This window comes from Ceratotherium simum, chromosome 8, assembly GCF_057802395.1.
Source record: "Ceratotherium simum simum isolate JZ-2026a chromosome 8, ASM5780239v1, whole genome shotgun sequence".
In the NCBI taxonomy this organism is placed as follows: domain Eukaryota; kingdom Metazoa; phylum Chordata; class Mammalia; order Perissodactyla; family Rhinocerotidae; genus Ceratotherium; species Ceratotherium simum.
The window spans coordinates 67,291,930-67,308,494 of NC_141907.1; the positions used below are offsets into that span (position 1 = coordinate 67,291,930).

Here is a 16,565-nt window from a genome sequence, read left to right on the forward strand (position 1 = left end):
AATCCAGAAGACTAATGGTCTACTAAAAAGCTTCCACTTATCACAACACTATGACTATGTCACAGAGACTTTCATGACAGTCTCCAGATATACAGAAACAATATTATTCAAAGGTGTAATGGAAGTCTCAGTGACAGTTAACAGGGAAATGGAGCCTTAGAGCACAGAATACATCTAACAAAAATGGGGAACAGGGTGACACTGTAGCTGGCTATTCATAAAGGACCACAGTTTCTCCCTATGGACGAACAGTCCCTACAAAATAAACTGTGCCTTAATTATTGCTTATTTAAAATTACACTTTTACATAGCTATTTAGTACCTGACACAAAAAAACAATCACATAAGGAAGCATTTATTTGAGGTTTAACATGAAATCATACAAATAAAATTTGTATAAACACAAATCCACATTGAGTCATAACACAGATAGCAAAGGACAAAGTAAAAACAAAGAAAACTAATTGGCAGCTATATACAGTTGGACACACTTGTGTCTTGTACACTAGAAAGTCTTTTACAAAATAATCATCTTAGATCAACAGAAGACCAATCTTCAATGTCGTCCTGCAAGATGGGTTACTTTAGCAATCTCCTCCTAAAAACAAAAACAAATTAGCAATTAGATTTGTGCAACTCTTGACAAGCTTTCAAAGGTCCACTTTCATGAATTGTTTTAAGTCCTCACTTTATTCTTTTCTTCAATAATTAAAGATCACATGCATATTCATTGGCAAAATACAGTTTGGGTAATTAATAAATTCACCCTGGAGTTCCCAAATGATATTAAATTTAAATCTATTTAGAAAAGAACCTGGGAATGCAATCTTCCCATATTCACAGGTTGAACTGTGCTAGATTAAGGTCTACTAGAAGCATCTCTAGTAAGCCAAGTAAAATGCTATTACAAACATGAATTTCTAATAAGCTTATTATATTACAAGAAAACGAATTGTTGTGTGCATATGATCTTTAATTTATATCCCAGATTTTAAAGTTCTTGTTTTGGTTTGTAGATTTCACTATTAGCTATAAAAAGAAAAAGCAAGCATTAAATCTTAAAGAATGAACACTTAAAATGAGGCTCCACAATTGAAATACAACACTAAACAGAAGACCAAAATGATTAAGCTGTAAAAAGGCATTTATGTACTTTAACTCCTGTAAAAAACCATTTAAGTTAAGTTTAGACACTTAATCTTCAAAAAGATTAAAAAAGAAGCCAAAGTCTGAAGTTTTCCACTTTAATCTTTACGCTGGTACATGAAGTTGGAAGAGACCATACCACAGGACAGCGTTTTCTGGTGTATGCCTTGCGCTCTGCCCGCAACGTGCGACCCCCAGAGATAGACGTGGTCAGGGTGACACACGGCCTGCAATGAAGTTCCCGCTGGCGGGTACAAACAAGGTATAATGTCAGAGTTAGAAGACAACATTCTTGTTTTCCTTAAGTTGTACCCATTTCAGTACTTTACCTGTTAATAGTTCTAAAAAAGTTTAATTATTCCTCTAGACCACCTGGTACACAAAGCAAACAGAAAAACTTTTAAGTTTTTCTGTAATACTAAAGAAAGTGAGATAAGACTTTAAAGTTAAAGATCTATAGACACTTTAGGCAAAACAGGCTCATAAAGCAATTAAAAAATTAACAATTTAGTAAAAACAGGCTACATAATATTTTGTTTTTACTTATTTTTCATTTGTCTATTGATCTTTAAATTAAATTAGACATTTCTACTGCTTTCTTGTATTCTTATACACACCTGTTTTCTCCAATGTCCTCCTTTAGTATGGCTGGTAATTGTTTTGGTGATTGCCACCCCCTCGAGACGCCTTGCCGTAAGTGCTCTGTTGGCCTATTTTGAAAAGACAAAAATTTATATTAAGATAGTGTCTATGAAATATTCATTATAAGTATATTTAAAAAGTATTAAATATGTAAACTCTGCATGCCAAATAAGTATTAAAATAATCAGATACTTTGACAGCCATTACAGTCATTTATCATATATTCTAGAACATATGTAACAAAGACTCTGTATTAATATAACCATCCTATGACCATCAGATGCCTCAAAAACGTAACTCCAAACACTTGAATAAATGGAAAACCCATACACACACACAATTTCAGAATGGGACTGTACTTTAACACTGAATTTTAATACCATTGGGTTTATGAAATTAAGTTAAATATTCTTACCACTGTAGTCTGCATATCCCTGTCCATATCCATAGTTCCCATAGTTATACCCAGTATAATCATAGCCGCCATAGCCACTATAGTTTTGATCACCACCATAGGCACTATTGTAATTTCCATATCCTTGATCATAATAGTTATTAAATCCTTGGTTCCAGTTTTGGCCCTGACCTGAAACAATGCACAATGATTGTTAGGAAACAACTTCTGACCCCCAATCCTAACATAAAATGATGCGTTCCTGTCCCTCACTCTGCAAATCTTAAAAGGCAGAATGGACTTCCATAATACTATCTGCTTGAGGAAAGATCTTTCCGGTTGTCATAAAATAGGGGGCAGAAAGTCCAACTGTGCCAGTATCAAGCTTCCTAAATTTAATGGAAAATCAAGACAAAGATGAAGACAGACTGGCTTTAAAACAAGGACTCCTGCCCAAAAAAACCTATCATGCCATGGTGTATCATGTAGTTTAAACTACATTTAATGGTATTCTTTTCCCATCAGTGATGACACTGTCAGAGTGGCCATTCTTTGAAGAGGTGAAACCAGTAAACTCATTAAAAACAAAACCCCACCCACTAAGCTGAGCATTTTCCATGCTGGAAGTTTAAATTTGGATTTCCTTTCTTTGGGCTTATTCATATTTAGCAATTTCTAAGTTAAACCAGAGTCATTTCCCAAGAATTAAGTCTCACCTCGGCCACGACCCCTAGTACCACCTCGTCCACCAGCTGCAGCACCTCTTCCTCCTTTCTGTTGTTGCTGTTGCTGCCTATATACCTCTTTGGGTTGTGCAACTTTGATTTCACACTATGAACAAGTTTTAAAAAGCAAACAAATAGAATTGTTACCGAAATTCTATGTTAAGCCATTTTATTCTAATCAAGACAGACTGAGAATTTCTCACACGCACACACACAACTCCTTAAACTTTTCACTTAACATAATTAAAATGGCTTTACCTTCCCAGAACCAATTTGATGATATCTGCTTTCTAACAATTTCTTTACTGGCTCTTCGTCTGTATATGTGATAAAACAAAATCCTCTTCTTTCATTTGTTTTTGTATCCATGGGAAGTTCAATATTTTCAATCTGAAATCAAGATGCACACTCAAGATCATCCAGTAATGGTAAAAAGCTACCAAAAGATCTTGGAATGCCACAGGTCCTTTTCCAGCTTCAATATAACATGTTATTCTAATCAGATGACTCCTACAGAGAGACTACTGCCTTATTATCAATATCAAACTACAGTGATTTAACTGTGAAGCATTTACAGGGGAGAGCAAAACTTCCTTTACTTAGTATCATTCATACCCAACAGATGCCAATAGTTAATAAGTCCAAACACTGACCATACCAAAGCATCCATGTTTTGGCCAAAATAAATTAGATATTGGTTTCCATTATAGCACAGAAAGCAGTGATTAAAATATGGTGACTGGAAGGGATCTGAGCTGTACTTTAATCCCATCCTCCTCTCACATGTGAATTTGTTCTGTAAGAAGTGGGCCAAGGATGAATATTATATAAACACAGCAAATATAAAATACATGTAAACATAATCACAGCGCACCTCTCCAAAGGCTCCAAAATATTCTTTAATTTGTTCTTCTGAAGTATCTGGGCTCAATCCACCCACAAAAACCTTTTTGGGGGGTTCCTTCCCTTTTAAAGCTTTGGCCCTTTTGGGGTCTATCAATTTGCCATCCAGTTTGTGTTCTTTCAGTTCCAAAACCTAGAAAACAGATTTATTTAATCTGACAACAAGGCACAACCAAGCCCCCGAACAACACGCAAAAGTCACACAAAAGCAGCACGACGCGAAACACATTCCTACCTTATCAACACTAGAGGCATCTTTGAAAAGCACAAATCCAAATCCTCTTGATCTTCCTGTCACTGGATCTGTTTTAATCGTGCAGTCTACAACTTCCCCAAATCGAGACAAATACTCTGTCAGATCTTTCTTGCTTGTATCCCAGCTCAAGCCTCCAATAAACATTTTACTAGAAATAAAAGTTTGTTTTTTTTTAAAAGGTTAGCAGTAGCTCCAACAATTACTTCAGTTCTGGGATTAATTACGTTTAACTACGAAGTTAAGTACAGGGAAAGTTACCCCTATGTACAAATGATGTAATCCACGCTTACAGATACACACGAACAGACCACAAAAATCCCCAAATTCCATCAAGGTCACTTATTCAACACAGTGGACAGTTAGCTCTCCACACCGCATAATGCAAAGTTTAAACGAGGCCAACAAAATACGTTCAAGATAACTTTAGGTTAGAAAATCCAACTTCCTAACTGATCCCTCACAATTTAGTTCCACCCTCTTCCTCAGCTGTCAAGCCAAGGTTCCACCTAAAGAATTCATGAGAGGGCGTTCGGGGGATCTGGGAACCACTGGTCTACTGGTTCCCACGCCAAAACTTCTTCAAACGGTCCCCAGAAACACTGCGCAGAACCCCAACAGAGACACAATGAAGAGGCGGCGGCGGCTGCAGCATGTGGCGCAGCGAGGGCGGCCCCTCCCCCTCGGGCCCCACGCGGCGCCTGCGCACTGGGGACACACACACCGCCGCCCTCCTCCTCCAACCCCTCCGCCCTTCCCCCACCTTCCGGGGCCTCCCCAGTCACCCCCTCCGTCTCCTACTCTCCTCTTCCCTCCAAGCCAGGGAGGCCCAGCGGGCACGCGGGGAATGGACCCGAGGCAAGAATGGGGGCAGCGCGCGGCTCCCGACGGACGAAACGCGCGTGCGGCGCGCTGGGGAAAAGGGAAAGGCGTGTGGTACCCGTCATCCTGCTGATTCTTGCTCGCGTTGATCTTGGATCCCTCTGCGAATTCCTCTATGTTGCTGTACTCGTTCATGTCCTCCATGGCGGCGGAGTTGTCGGTCGGGGGGTGCTGGCGCGCAGTCCGAGTCGCGGCAGCAGCAGCGGCGGCGCGTTGTATGGAGCTGGATTTAAAATGGCGGCGGAAGAGATCCGGGCGCCGCCTGCGACCTCCCTTTATAGCCGCCCCGCCCGCCAATCGGGAGGGCTGCTGGGCGGTGACGTGGCGCTGGGCTCGGCGCGCCCCCTGCCGGGCGGAGCTGGGAGCGAGCGACGGGAGGAGCGGGGCGAGCTGCCGCGGCGCCCGCGGCCGCCAATGGGAGAGGCTGCGGGAGGCTAAAGTAGCGGGAGCGGAGGGGAACAATGGCGGCGGCACATGGGAAAGCCGGGGCGGGACCTCCATCGCGGCCCTCCCGGTGAGGAGAGGGGACGCGGGCTTGGGATGAGAGAAGCGTCAGAAGAGAAAAACGAAGGGGCGAAAAGTCCTGGAGTCCAAAATCCCGAGCAGCGCCGTCACAGGGCCACAGTCCCTCTTGCCTTGAGAGCCTTTGTCTCTGGCGTCCGGTCCAGCCCACTCCTAGGAAAGAGCCGTCAACCCCGCCTTTTTCCGCCCTCGGTCCCCCAGTGCGGAGCTGCTGCGGCGGCGGCTGCTAGCGATTAGCACCGTGGCCGGGCTGCTCCGGAAAAAGGCGGACTGCGCCCGGCGCCCGCCGCGCGCACGCGTGTTTTGTCTTCGAGCTGGCTGGAACCAGCCGAACAGGAAGCGGGAGCGCGGGGCCCCTCAGGGCAGCGGCGCGGCCCGAGTGCCTCTTCCGCTACGGCCACCGGCGCGCGGGCTGAGGGGGCGCGGCGGGCCTCCCTTGCCGATGAGCCGGAACCGGGAGCGGCGCGGCCTCTTTTGCTGGCAGAGGCCGGGAGGAGGGGCGCGGGCCCGGTCAGATTACTGTAAATATGCAAAAGCAGAGGCAGTGGGCGGGGAGGGGGCTAGGTGCCGTAGAGGGCAAGGGGCACTCACATCCCCGGCGCGCCACTCGCGGGCCTCCAGTCTGCACGTGCCCCGGGCCTCTCCCGCTCGCTCAACCAGTCTGCGGAGAGCGCGCGCCCGCGCACCCGGCTCCCGCGTTCGCTTCTTTGTTCCCGCCCACGCGAGGCCCATTTTGACGGATCGGGTTCGAGGCCCTCTGGCGGCCAATCGGCGTCGGCGCCTCTGCCGTCCCCCACCCCCTCGGAACGTTGCGAGGTCCGCCCCCTTTCCCTGCCCACGTGGTCTCGGCCTCCTGCCCTGGCAGCTCGCGAGTTCACGGCCCCCGTGCCGCCGCCCTCTCCACTTCTAGGGGCGCGGAGGTGGCCTCTACCCCTCGCGCTTCGGGTCGCGCGCGGTTTCCGGCTCCGAGATTGTTGCGGGCTGTCGGAGGCCCGGGCAGGTGCTGGGGCGCAGCCGGCGCCGCCCTCCGCCCTCCCTATCAGTAGGCCGATTCCAGTGGTAGCATCCGGTAGGGAAATGGTCGTGCTTTCGGTGCCTGCCGAAGTCACTGTGATCCTGTTAGATATCGAAGGTACCACAACCCCGATTGCTTTCGTGAAGGTGAGGGGCGGAAGGGAGCGGGGAACTTACCTGTGCTTAAAAATAATTAAAAATTTGTTCTTAAGTATTGCAGACCTTGCACTGGAGACTCAAGGCGTTGGAGAGGCGGTGTGGCTTTGCACCCGCAGTGGGATGGGAGGAAGCCGAAGGGCTGCGGCGGGATGCGGGGACGCTTTTCTCACTGCACCAACTTTACACTGCCCTTGGTTAGATACAGATGGATGGGAAGGGATGGAGGTGGTGGCCTGAAAGGGCGGAGGACGGTGGCTCCGCCTGGGCGGGGTGACGCGGCGTGGGCGCCCCCGCCGGCCAGGTGAGCGCCCGCTTTGTGCAGAGTGGGGCCTGGCGAGGCGGCGGCCACGATTTCGTGGTCCTGGAGGCTCCAGTCCCGCAAAAGGGAAAGACTGAAGTGTCAAAATGAGTTTTCTGGTAGCCCTGGTATCTTGGGCGATAATGGTTGCTCTTCGTCCCTTCCCACTCCTGCTGCTAGTGGCAGAACTGCACCCTGTATGTTACTGGACTAGGTGGAACCCAGAGCTGATTTATTAAGCTGTAGAACAAACACGTTTAGATTTCGTTCATTTTCCTCAGAAAACCACGGAAGCTTGAAGGTCTTACTCAAAACCTTCCTCCTAGAGTGTCACTGTTAACCAACATTTGTCTACACCTGATTCACAAGCTCACAACTTTGCGCTATATCAGGTTTCTTTTTTATACATATTCTATTCGTCCGTCAGAATACGTAAATATCAAATATTAGTATAATTTTTTTAAAGAATTCTCTGGGCCTAGTCGTCTTTTTATTTAACTTCTAGAGGTTTAAGATGAAAGCGTTAACTGGAAGGGCTTACGTGCAATAATAGTCGAGATATGATTTACAGAGTAGGAAAAACCCATCTTCCAACAAACTGGTAAGTTTTAAGTTATAAATTTTTTTTTAATAATTTTATTTATTTATGTTTTCCCCAAAGCCCCAGTAGATAGTTGTAGGTCATAGCTGCACATCCTTCTAGTTGCTGTATGTGGGACGCGGCCTCAGCATGGCCAGAGAAGCGGTGCGTTGGTGCGCATCTGAGATCCGAACCGGCCCGCCAGCAGCGGAGCGCATGCACTTAACCGCTAAGCCACCGGGCCGGCGCATAAATTTTTTAAATTTAGTTTTATTTCAAAAAATTACCTGTGAAGAATGATTGTCTTGATGTGGGTGATAATATAAAATCGGTGTACACTTTTAGGACTCCAATATATCAACCACTTGCAAAGTTTTTAGAAGAATCATAATACCTTGACATCTTAGCACAGATTCTTAAGAAATCTAGTTTGGCATTTTTTTTTCCAAGTTTTTAATCACACCGGATGCCTCTGCAGAAAAATTCAGGATCGCCCAAATGCTGGTAATTGAGTTGACGTTCTTTTTCTTGTTGATTGTGGCAGAATAACCGCTTTCTTGGAGTTTTCAGAGAAAAAAGGATTTCTCATCTTTGTGGTTTATAGTTTACAGCTCACTGTCTCTATTTTGGCTTTCTCTTGCTTTCCGTTGTCATCAGGAGACCAGGGGTAATGACAGGAGAGAGAGTATTGTGGCATATGATATATACCATTCTTGGAAAGTTGATTTAGGGAATAAGATACCTCATGCAAATCAATTTTGTTAAAACATACAAGGTGCCTCTACCACCTTCCCCCCCCACTGTGTCTTCTGCCAGATGAAAGTATGAGCCACTTCTTGGAATCTTTGTTTATGGCAGACTTATTCTGAGGTCTTTCTGAGGGTAAAAATGCCCTAATGGCCTAAATAGATTTTTTTGAGCTTGACACTAGTCTATAGGCAAATTAAAGGCAGACTGCAAAAAAATGATTTGGGGATCTTGTTTAAAGGATGGTTTCTTATGCCTTGTCCTATAATGTATTGTTATTTTATTAATATTAATTATTTATTAGAATACTCATTAATTTGTTACACATTAATATATCAAAACTGATGTTTGTAAAAGTGTATTCAGAAGAACATTAGATCTGTGTGGGTGTTTACAGTAATTTTGCAAAAAAGATTCCTTTATTAAATGCACTTTTGGGAAATGTTAGGCTATACATGTTCAACTAGGTTTCTTTATTGCATGACTTTTCAGAGCCTTTATATCATACACACATATGTCTTGAAGAGAATGGCATTTCACAAATTTGCTTGAACAAAAAAACTTCAAGCAGAGTATTTCAAGGACTGACCTTTTGAACACCTTTTTTTTTTTTTTTGGTCTTTAAATTTTTTTTCCAGTTATTTTATTTAGGTCATATTGGTCTATAACATTGTGTAATTTCAGGTGTACATTATTATGTATCAATTTCTGTATAGATTGAACACCTCTTAAAGAGATTGCATCCTTGAACCTCTGAGCATGGAGCTGGGAATTGTGAGATGTTTGTTCTACTTTGGGCTTTATTAGTCACATTAGGTGTTGGAACATGTAGCCCTAATTCTTGTGGAATGATGAAAGGAAACAAACATTGGGACTGTATGCATGCTACTTGTATACTTGACTCATTGTCAAAAACTCTGTGAGGTGTGTGCACTGTCTGCATTTTATTGATAGGAAACTAAGGCTCTGGAAAATTGAACAATATGCCTGGGATTTGAACCCAAATTGTCTGACTCAAAAAACTCTTACTCTTTACGTTATTGCATTCGACCTCTGAAATGGGAACTACAGTGCTTGTTCGTCATCTTTGCTTGGCTGCTGTGTGTGTTAAATGACACAGTTGATACTAGAGAACTTTAATCACTATGAAGTACCGTAAAAGTATATGGTAACAAATTTCAGTTTACACTACCTCTTGGTGATAGGTTTAGGAGTGAACCCTGGGAACCAGAATAACTTTAGTTGAGTCTTACTTTATTTGGGGATTTGTTTCTGCAGTCAGTATATACTGTGAAAATAGAGCATTGTCAAAAATTGCCCCTGAAATACCCTGAGGAAGTCAGTCCTCCTTGGAGACTAATTTCCATCTTTCAGTAAGTCATGTACAGCCCTTTTTCCTTTAGGGTTGAAACGTATCCCTGCTGCTTCCCTTGAGCGCCAGAGGAAGTAGTTGGTTTGAGATTAGGTGATGTAAATGAGAAATATGTGTGTCAGACGTTAGCCTCACACTGAGCCACTCACACTGTAAGAGACACTGGGGAACTGAGACTGTCCCAGGGAATAGAACACCCTCACTGAGTGGAATGGCAGACAGATGCCAGCGCTGGTTATGGTTATTTTTCCCCTTCCTCTTTTTTTTTACTAAGCACTTAAAGTTGTATGTGTGTATGATGCAGCCTTACTATGTAAGATACACTAATGGTCCGGGATATCTTATGGGATTCCATAGAATCTTCCTAGTCTGGGAAGTAGTGTTCCCTGGACAGCCTGTTGTTCTATCATGCCTCAGCCCTTAGGCTCCAGACAACAACAAACAATGGTTTTACTTACCAGCTATTATGTCTTATTTTCTCTGAGTCAGAGATTTGTCAGATTTCTAGAGCAGGAAGGGCTCCTAGCTAGGATCATCTAGTGAATGTTGCAGCCAGCTAATTAATTGCTCATATGAGTCAGTTGATGCCTGGAGGGATGTCCTGTATGAGCATCATCACAGCTTGTTGGGGGCAGAGCAGCAGTAGAACCCAGGTTTCCTTAGATGTTCCCAGTCCCTCTGAGTGCTCAAAGCCACCAGCCCTGCCCCTCAGTGCAGGAAACGTGCCTCTGGAGTTTGTTTTCTTCTCAGGTACTGACTCTGATCCTCTACAGTGGTGATCTCCCAACATTTTTTGCTCGTATACACCATCAGCAGAGTTGGAGCAGGCACTACCAATAAAATTTATAAATTGTGTACACGTATTATTGTACTATTATTGTTATAAATTGGAATTTAAAGATGAGATTAAAATAGTAAGTATAAATAAACGTTGTTATATTCTCTTCCCTTACCCTGTTGAATCTTGTGTGCCCCTGGGGTATATGCACCCATGGAGCCACCACTTGATCTTTGTCCGCGGTGATGTAATATTCATTTTCTGATTTGGTGCGTTGTACTCTTCTAATGTTTTTAGTCTGTAAGCTTATGAAATAACACCATCACCAGTCCCTGTGGTTATCCTGTCAGGAACCTTCAACTGTTGTTTCTGAGTTTGGGGAAAATGATCTCTTGTTCCTGAAAATGCTCTTTAATTTGGTGGCTTTCCTGTTGTTACATGTCAAATTTGTACATGTAACAACAGTTGCGGTAGTTATGTTTTATGAAGTCACTGAGAACACTGTATTAGCAAATACTGAATCATTGCCCCTAGAGAAAATACATGGTTAGGTTCCTGTGAGCCTCTGGTCACAACATTTTTGTGAACTGATCAACATATAACCTTGTTTTATGTGTCTTTCTCTTTACCTTATTTAATATATATTGTTGAGTGATTAACGTTGAACTCATGGTCAGTGGCACTGTAATTCACTCTGTAACGAAGCTTGTCTAACACGTATATTTTCTCCGTAAGGCACATCGTAGCTTTCTTGTGCTTAGTAACACCAGACAGCGCTTCAGCACTTTGCCTGGGGGCTGTTTTAAACTGCAAAATCACCAGTGAAAAGCACAGAATGCAAAAAATATGGCACTAAATAGACTCTGAAAAGAACATTTGTTTAAAATATGAGGTGAAATAAGAAGGGAAAGCGTCACCTTGTGCTGGGAATGTGTACATCTGGTGTTTCAAAATTTTTGCCACTCTGCACATATACCTGTCCTTGAATGATCAGGGAAGTGCAGTGAGTATTGATTTTGGGGTTACAAATAAATCTTAGTGAGTAGGAGAATTTGCAAATACAGAGTCTGCAAATATGAGGATTGACTGCATGGAGTAGTATTTAGAAGGATGGGTTTGGAGACTGTGCAGGTCTGGATTAGCATTCTGGCTCCTCCCTGTATGGTTTATGGCAAGTTAGTTAATATCTCTGAGTCTAGGTACATATTTCCTCAGCTGTACTTTGGAGATATCGACTTCATAAGGCTACTGTGAACATTTAATGAATGCTTAGCCCTTGAAAGAACTTTATAAAATGAATGAGTATGCTTACATCAGTATTTCATCCACCATCCCATTAAATCTTGTCAAGGAGTAGTGGGTGGGGGGCATGTTTTTCATTTATGCCTTAGGAAAACTTTTCATGTTTGAAAATAAAATCTTTATAATAATTAAGAAGCTTCTATTAACCAAAAGTATGAACCTGATTAGGATATTTGTCCCTAGAATATATTAAGTGGGCCATGGTGGCTACCGTTTTACATCTGTGCTTCTCAGACTTTAGTATGTATACAAATCATCTAAGGATCTTGCTAAAATGTAGTTTCTGATTCAGAAGATCTGGAATGGGACTTGATGCTGGTTTTCTAACAGGTTCCTAGGTGATGCTGATGGCTGCTGGTGCACAGAGCACACTTGGAGTGTTTAGGTTGTATACAAATTTGAAAGTTCTACCTATTCCTAGGCCTGTTAGCACTGCTCTTTTCTAATGGCTCATTTGAGGTGATAAAGCAGACCAAGCAAGGGGGTAGAGATGAATTAGAGGAAGTCTGTCATCATTAACAGGAACCAAAACTTCTCAGGGGTCAAGTAAATTATGGATGAGTAAGGCTGTATACAAAAGAGAGCAAGCCTGGTAGCTCAATGAAATAAGCCTGGTAGACACCAAAGCATTAAGCAAGTGGCCACTTCCCCAGCTTTTGCAAATCATCTCCCAGAACTGAACTGTAAAACAAACGCATCTTAAAGGACAAATAGAATGTTAGAAAAAGAAAGGAGTTATGTGTATTTGCAGGGCTAACTAGATAGTACAATTAAATGTTTATGTAATTGAATATGCGTGTACAATAGACACCTACGTAGTAAGCCTGTGGGTATCCTGGCGGATAAGGTAAGTAAGTAGTGCCTTGCTAAACCTGTTGTATTAGTTTCCTATAGTTGCTGTAACAAATTACCACAAACTTAGTGGTTTAAGACAATACAGATTTTTTTTTTAAATAATTTTATTTATTTATTTATTTTTCCCCCAAAGCCACAGTAGATAGTTGTATGTCATAGTTCCACACTCTTCTAGTTGCTGTATGTGGGACGCGGCCTCAGCATGGCCGGAGAAGCAGTGCGTCTGTGCGCGCCCGGGATCCGAACCTGGGCCGCCTGCATCGGAGCGCACGCACTTAACCGCTAAGCCACGGGGCCAGCCCAAGACAATACAGATTTATCATCTTACAGTTCCGGAGGGTCAGAACTCTGAAATGGGTCTCACTGAGTTAAAATCAAGGTATTGGCAGGGCTGTGTCCCTTCTGGAGACTCTAGGAGAAAATTCTTTTCCCTGCCTTTTCCAGCTTCTAGACGCTGTCCACGTTCCCTGGCTCGTGGGCCCTTCCTCTGTCTTCAAAGCCAGCAGTGTAGCATCTTCGGATCGATCTTTCACTTTCTGACTTTGACTCTGACCCTCCTGCTTCCCTCTTTCACTCATAAGAGCCCTTGTCAGACCCAACCAGATAATCCAAGGATACTCTCCCATCTTGAGATTCTTAATTTAATCATATCTGCAAAGTCCCTTTTGCCATGTAAAGTAAGGTATTCACAGATTTTGGGGTTTAGGACATGGACATCTGAGAGTGGAGGGCATTTTTCTCCCTACGACGCTTGGTTAACACAAACATTTCTTTTTTTTTTAAAGATTTTATTTATTTATTTTTTCTCCCCAAAGCCCCAGTAGATAGTTGTATGTCATAGCTGCACATCCTTCTAGTTGCTGTATGTGGGACGCGGCCTCAGCATGGCCAGAGAAGCAGTGCGTCGGTGCGCGCCCGGGATCTGAACCCCGGGCCGCCAGCAGCGGAGCGCGCGCACTTAACCGCTGAGCCACGGGGCCAGCCCAACACAAACATTTCTGATTAATAGATGCTTTTACAGGTTCTAGGCTACATTGGAGTTTGACTTTATAATGGCTCTGCTTTTGTTTTGAAATTTATCATTTATGGTGGTGTATAAGATCTATAATTTTTTTTTTTAAGATTTGACAGGTTGGTATTTTTTTAAAGATTGTGTTGGTGTTTAAGGATTGTGCCGGTGTGGAGATTGGTAAAGACTGTTTAGGGGCTGGAGTTTTACCTTAGAGAATGAGATATTTGGCAAGGTTTTGAATTAGACTAAGGGAAAAGAAAAGATCTCAAACTAAACTTTCTATGTTAGAAAATATGAATTACACAAAGTCCCTGATCCTATAAATAATATTTATATGAAGTACAAGATTATCATTTTTCAAAATGGTAAAGATTTTGATTCCCTTTAAAAACAGAATCCTGCTTGTGTGCTTTTCCTGGTGTTTGCTTAATAAATTTCTTTGGAATATATGAAATAATCTTGATTGTTTAACAATGCTTGTAATGTACTCTTTTATGTTCTATTTCAACAATATATTTTAGAAGAAAATAATTGGGAAATGTTGAAGTTGACATTTTTTTCTCATGAAAACTGCTATGTTAATTTTATGGTCTTTTGAGGAAGAGAGCTTGTGTTATCTGATAGTATCTCTCAACTTTAGTTAATCATCCATTTGATAAGTATTATCACTTCTAATGTTCTCAGCACTGAGAAGTATATGATGCCCACTCTGCCCTCAATATGAAACCACTAGATGACTACCCACAGGGGACAGCAAACCAGACACTTCCTTCTGCCTGTGCTATTTATTACTGACACCAGTAACTGCAATTGAGTCACGTTCCCTGTCTTCATTCAGTCTATTGAGTTTAGGCTTTTTCATCTGCAAGGATGGGGTAGTAGGATCTGCTGTGCTTATAAAGTGGTGATGAAGATTGAATGAGATGGAATGCAAAACCTTTTGAAAATTATAAAGCCTATAGAAACATTGATTATAATGCAGGAAGTATTAGACTGTTTGGTAGAGATAGAAAGTTCTTGTGAAGAGTCAGTAAGGAAAAGGAGAACTAACATTTGTTGAAACGTGCCATGCTTTCGATTTTTTCCCACCCTGATTACCTCCACCTCTGCTCCTTATGGCCCTCGCCAGAAATATGTTAAAAATGAGACCCAGAACACTGCTAATCTCAAAGAACTTGTGAAGCACTGGAAGCACTGAAATGGCAGGACTGCCTTGAGAAGTAATTGTTGATGAGTTGATCAACATTCCCCCAACTTTCCCCATTGTTTAGTGTTTCCCAAAGGAAGATATACCCATAGTGGTACGGGAGAGGATTTTTGTTGATTCAACTTGAAACAAAGGGAGGAGCCTTTGGAGAATCACTCGATTGGGTCTGCATATATCAAGAGGTGTATAGAAAGCTCCTCTGGCTTTAATTTCTGGTTTCTTACTCTTCTAGAACCTTCCATATCATGGCACTTGCATAATCTTTCCATAATCAGTCTTTCCTTCCTTTCTCTCACATTTGGTTGAATACCTATCATGTGCCACGCTCTGCTAAGGATGCAAAATCCTTAAGACTAAGCCGCCACCCTCGTGGAACCTAGTAAGGAAGACAGGTACATAAACAGATTGTCTTTGCACCATCAAAATCCCTTGTGGTTTCCTGTTTGCTAAGAGATAAAATTTCTACTCCTGAACTTGAATGAATTGGATTTTCCAACTTTCTATCCCTTTATTCCTTTACACTGTTTATAGCTGAACATGCCCATTCGAGTCATGCCCTTTCAATGCCACCACCATTCCTCTGGCTTAGAATGTCATACTTTTTCCTCACCAAGTACTCATGCACTCATTAACTTAAAAAATATTTATTGTGCTAGGCTGTGGGAATACAGAGGTAAGACCTGCTGCTGCTCTCAAAGGACTTGTGTTTAAGCAAGAATTTCAGAGTCCTCTCTCTCCCTCCTCTGCAGGGCCATGTGTTTGCCACTGTAGCAGATGCTGCCTTGTGGGATTGTATGTGTGTCCTGTCTTCCGGCAATGCTGAGAGCTCCTTAAGGGCAGAGACCAGAGCCTGGCACAGTGCTTGCACATAAGCCTTCAGTAAATGCTTAGTGGTGGTGATATGATGCATTCCAGAACGGGCATGGGAGGGACTGGGATTAAGTTTCTCTAAGTCTCTGCTATCCTTGCTATTTCAGATTTCCTCAAGGTGGTACTTTATCTTATTTGAACAGCATGCAATTTAACTGAAGTGTTTCTAGAGCCGCATTTAGAATTTTCATTGACCCAACATTTCTAAAACCTACAAGTTTTAGAGGAAGAAATCAGCTAACAATGGAAATTAAAAACCATAAAAGACAGAAATTTTATTAACAATTAAAATTAAATTAAATAGCTAAATACGTTATTTTATGGAAACTTGTATCTGTTAATGAGGATAGAGGGAAGTATTTTCCCCCAAAATTAGTTCACGCTTGTTATAAAAAGCAAACATTACAGAAGAGTGTAATGTAGAGAGTGAATGCCCCCTTTTGCTCCTACCACACAGAGATGACCATTAAAAATTTGGGGAATATTCCTTCTGATTTTTTTCCTGTACATACAGTAAAGTCATTTAGATGCTTGAAAGAAATGTAGTCAGGGCCGGCCCCATGGCTCAGCCGTCTAGTGCGTGTGCTCCGCTACTGGTGGCCTAGGTTCAGATCCGGGCGTGCACCGACGCACCGCTTGTCCGGCTGTGCTGAGGCGGCGTCCCACATACAGCAACTAGAAGGATGTGCACCTGTGACATACAACTATCTACTGGGGCTTTGGAGAGAAAAAGGGAAAACAAAGGAGGATTGGCAGTAGATGTTAGCTCAGGGCCGGTCTTCCTCAGCAAAAAGAGGAGGATTGGCATGGATGTTAGTTCAGGGGTGATCTTCCACACACACACACACACACACACACACACACACACACACGAAATGTAGTCAGATTGACCCCAAAAAAGGCA

At 42.7% G+C, this 16,565-nt stretch overlaps 2 protein-coding genes across 6 annotated transcripts in view; one reads left to right on the forward strand and one right to left on the reverse strand.

The window, feature by feature from the left end:
* Nucleotides 1-334: 334 nt before the first annotated feature.
* HNRNPDL (heterogeneous nuclear ribonucleoprotein D like) lies at nucleotides 335-5,650 on the reverse strand. 5 transcript variants are annotated; one of them, XM_004430886.3, is made up of 8 exons: nucleotides 5,004-5,650; nucleotides 4,046-4,214; nucleotides 3,782-3,943; nucleotides 3,166-3,297; nucleotides 2,899-3,013; nucleotides 2,204-2,374; nucleotides 1,764-1,856; nucleotides 335-598 (listed from the first exon to the last, which is right to left on the reverse strand). In XM_004430886.3, exons 1-7 carry the CDS (start codon nucleotides 5,444-5,446, stop codon nucleotides 1,786-1,788), a joined length of 1,263 nt encoding a protein of 420 aa, XP_004430943.1. In that variant the 5' UTR covers nucleotides 5,447-5,650; the 3' UTR covers nucleotides 335-598; nucleotides 1,764-1,785. The 5 variants fall into 5 exon arrangements, with proteins under 5 accessions (XP_004430943.1, XP_087290624.1, XP_004430946.1 ...); XM_014787836.2 differs by lacking the exon at nucleotides 335-598 and adding an exon at nucleotides 1,286-1,390; XM_087434498.1 differs by lacking the exons at nucleotides 2,204-2,374; nucleotides 2,899-3,013 and adding an exon at nucleotides 1,286-1,390.
* A 747-nt stretch (nucleotides 5,651-6,397) lies between these two features.
* ENOPH1 (enolase-phosphatase 1) overlaps nucleotides 6,398-16,565 on the forward strand; it is a 34,724-nt gene continuing 24,556 nt past the window's right edge. Inside the window, exon 1 of the mRNA XM_004430890.3 lies at nucleotides 6,398-6,628. Coding sequence (XP_004430947.1) covers nucleotides 6,545-6,628 — 84 coding nt within the window. The 5' untranslated portion in view covers nucleotides 6,398-6,544. The remainder of the gene's footprint in view (nucleotides 6,629-16,565) is intronic.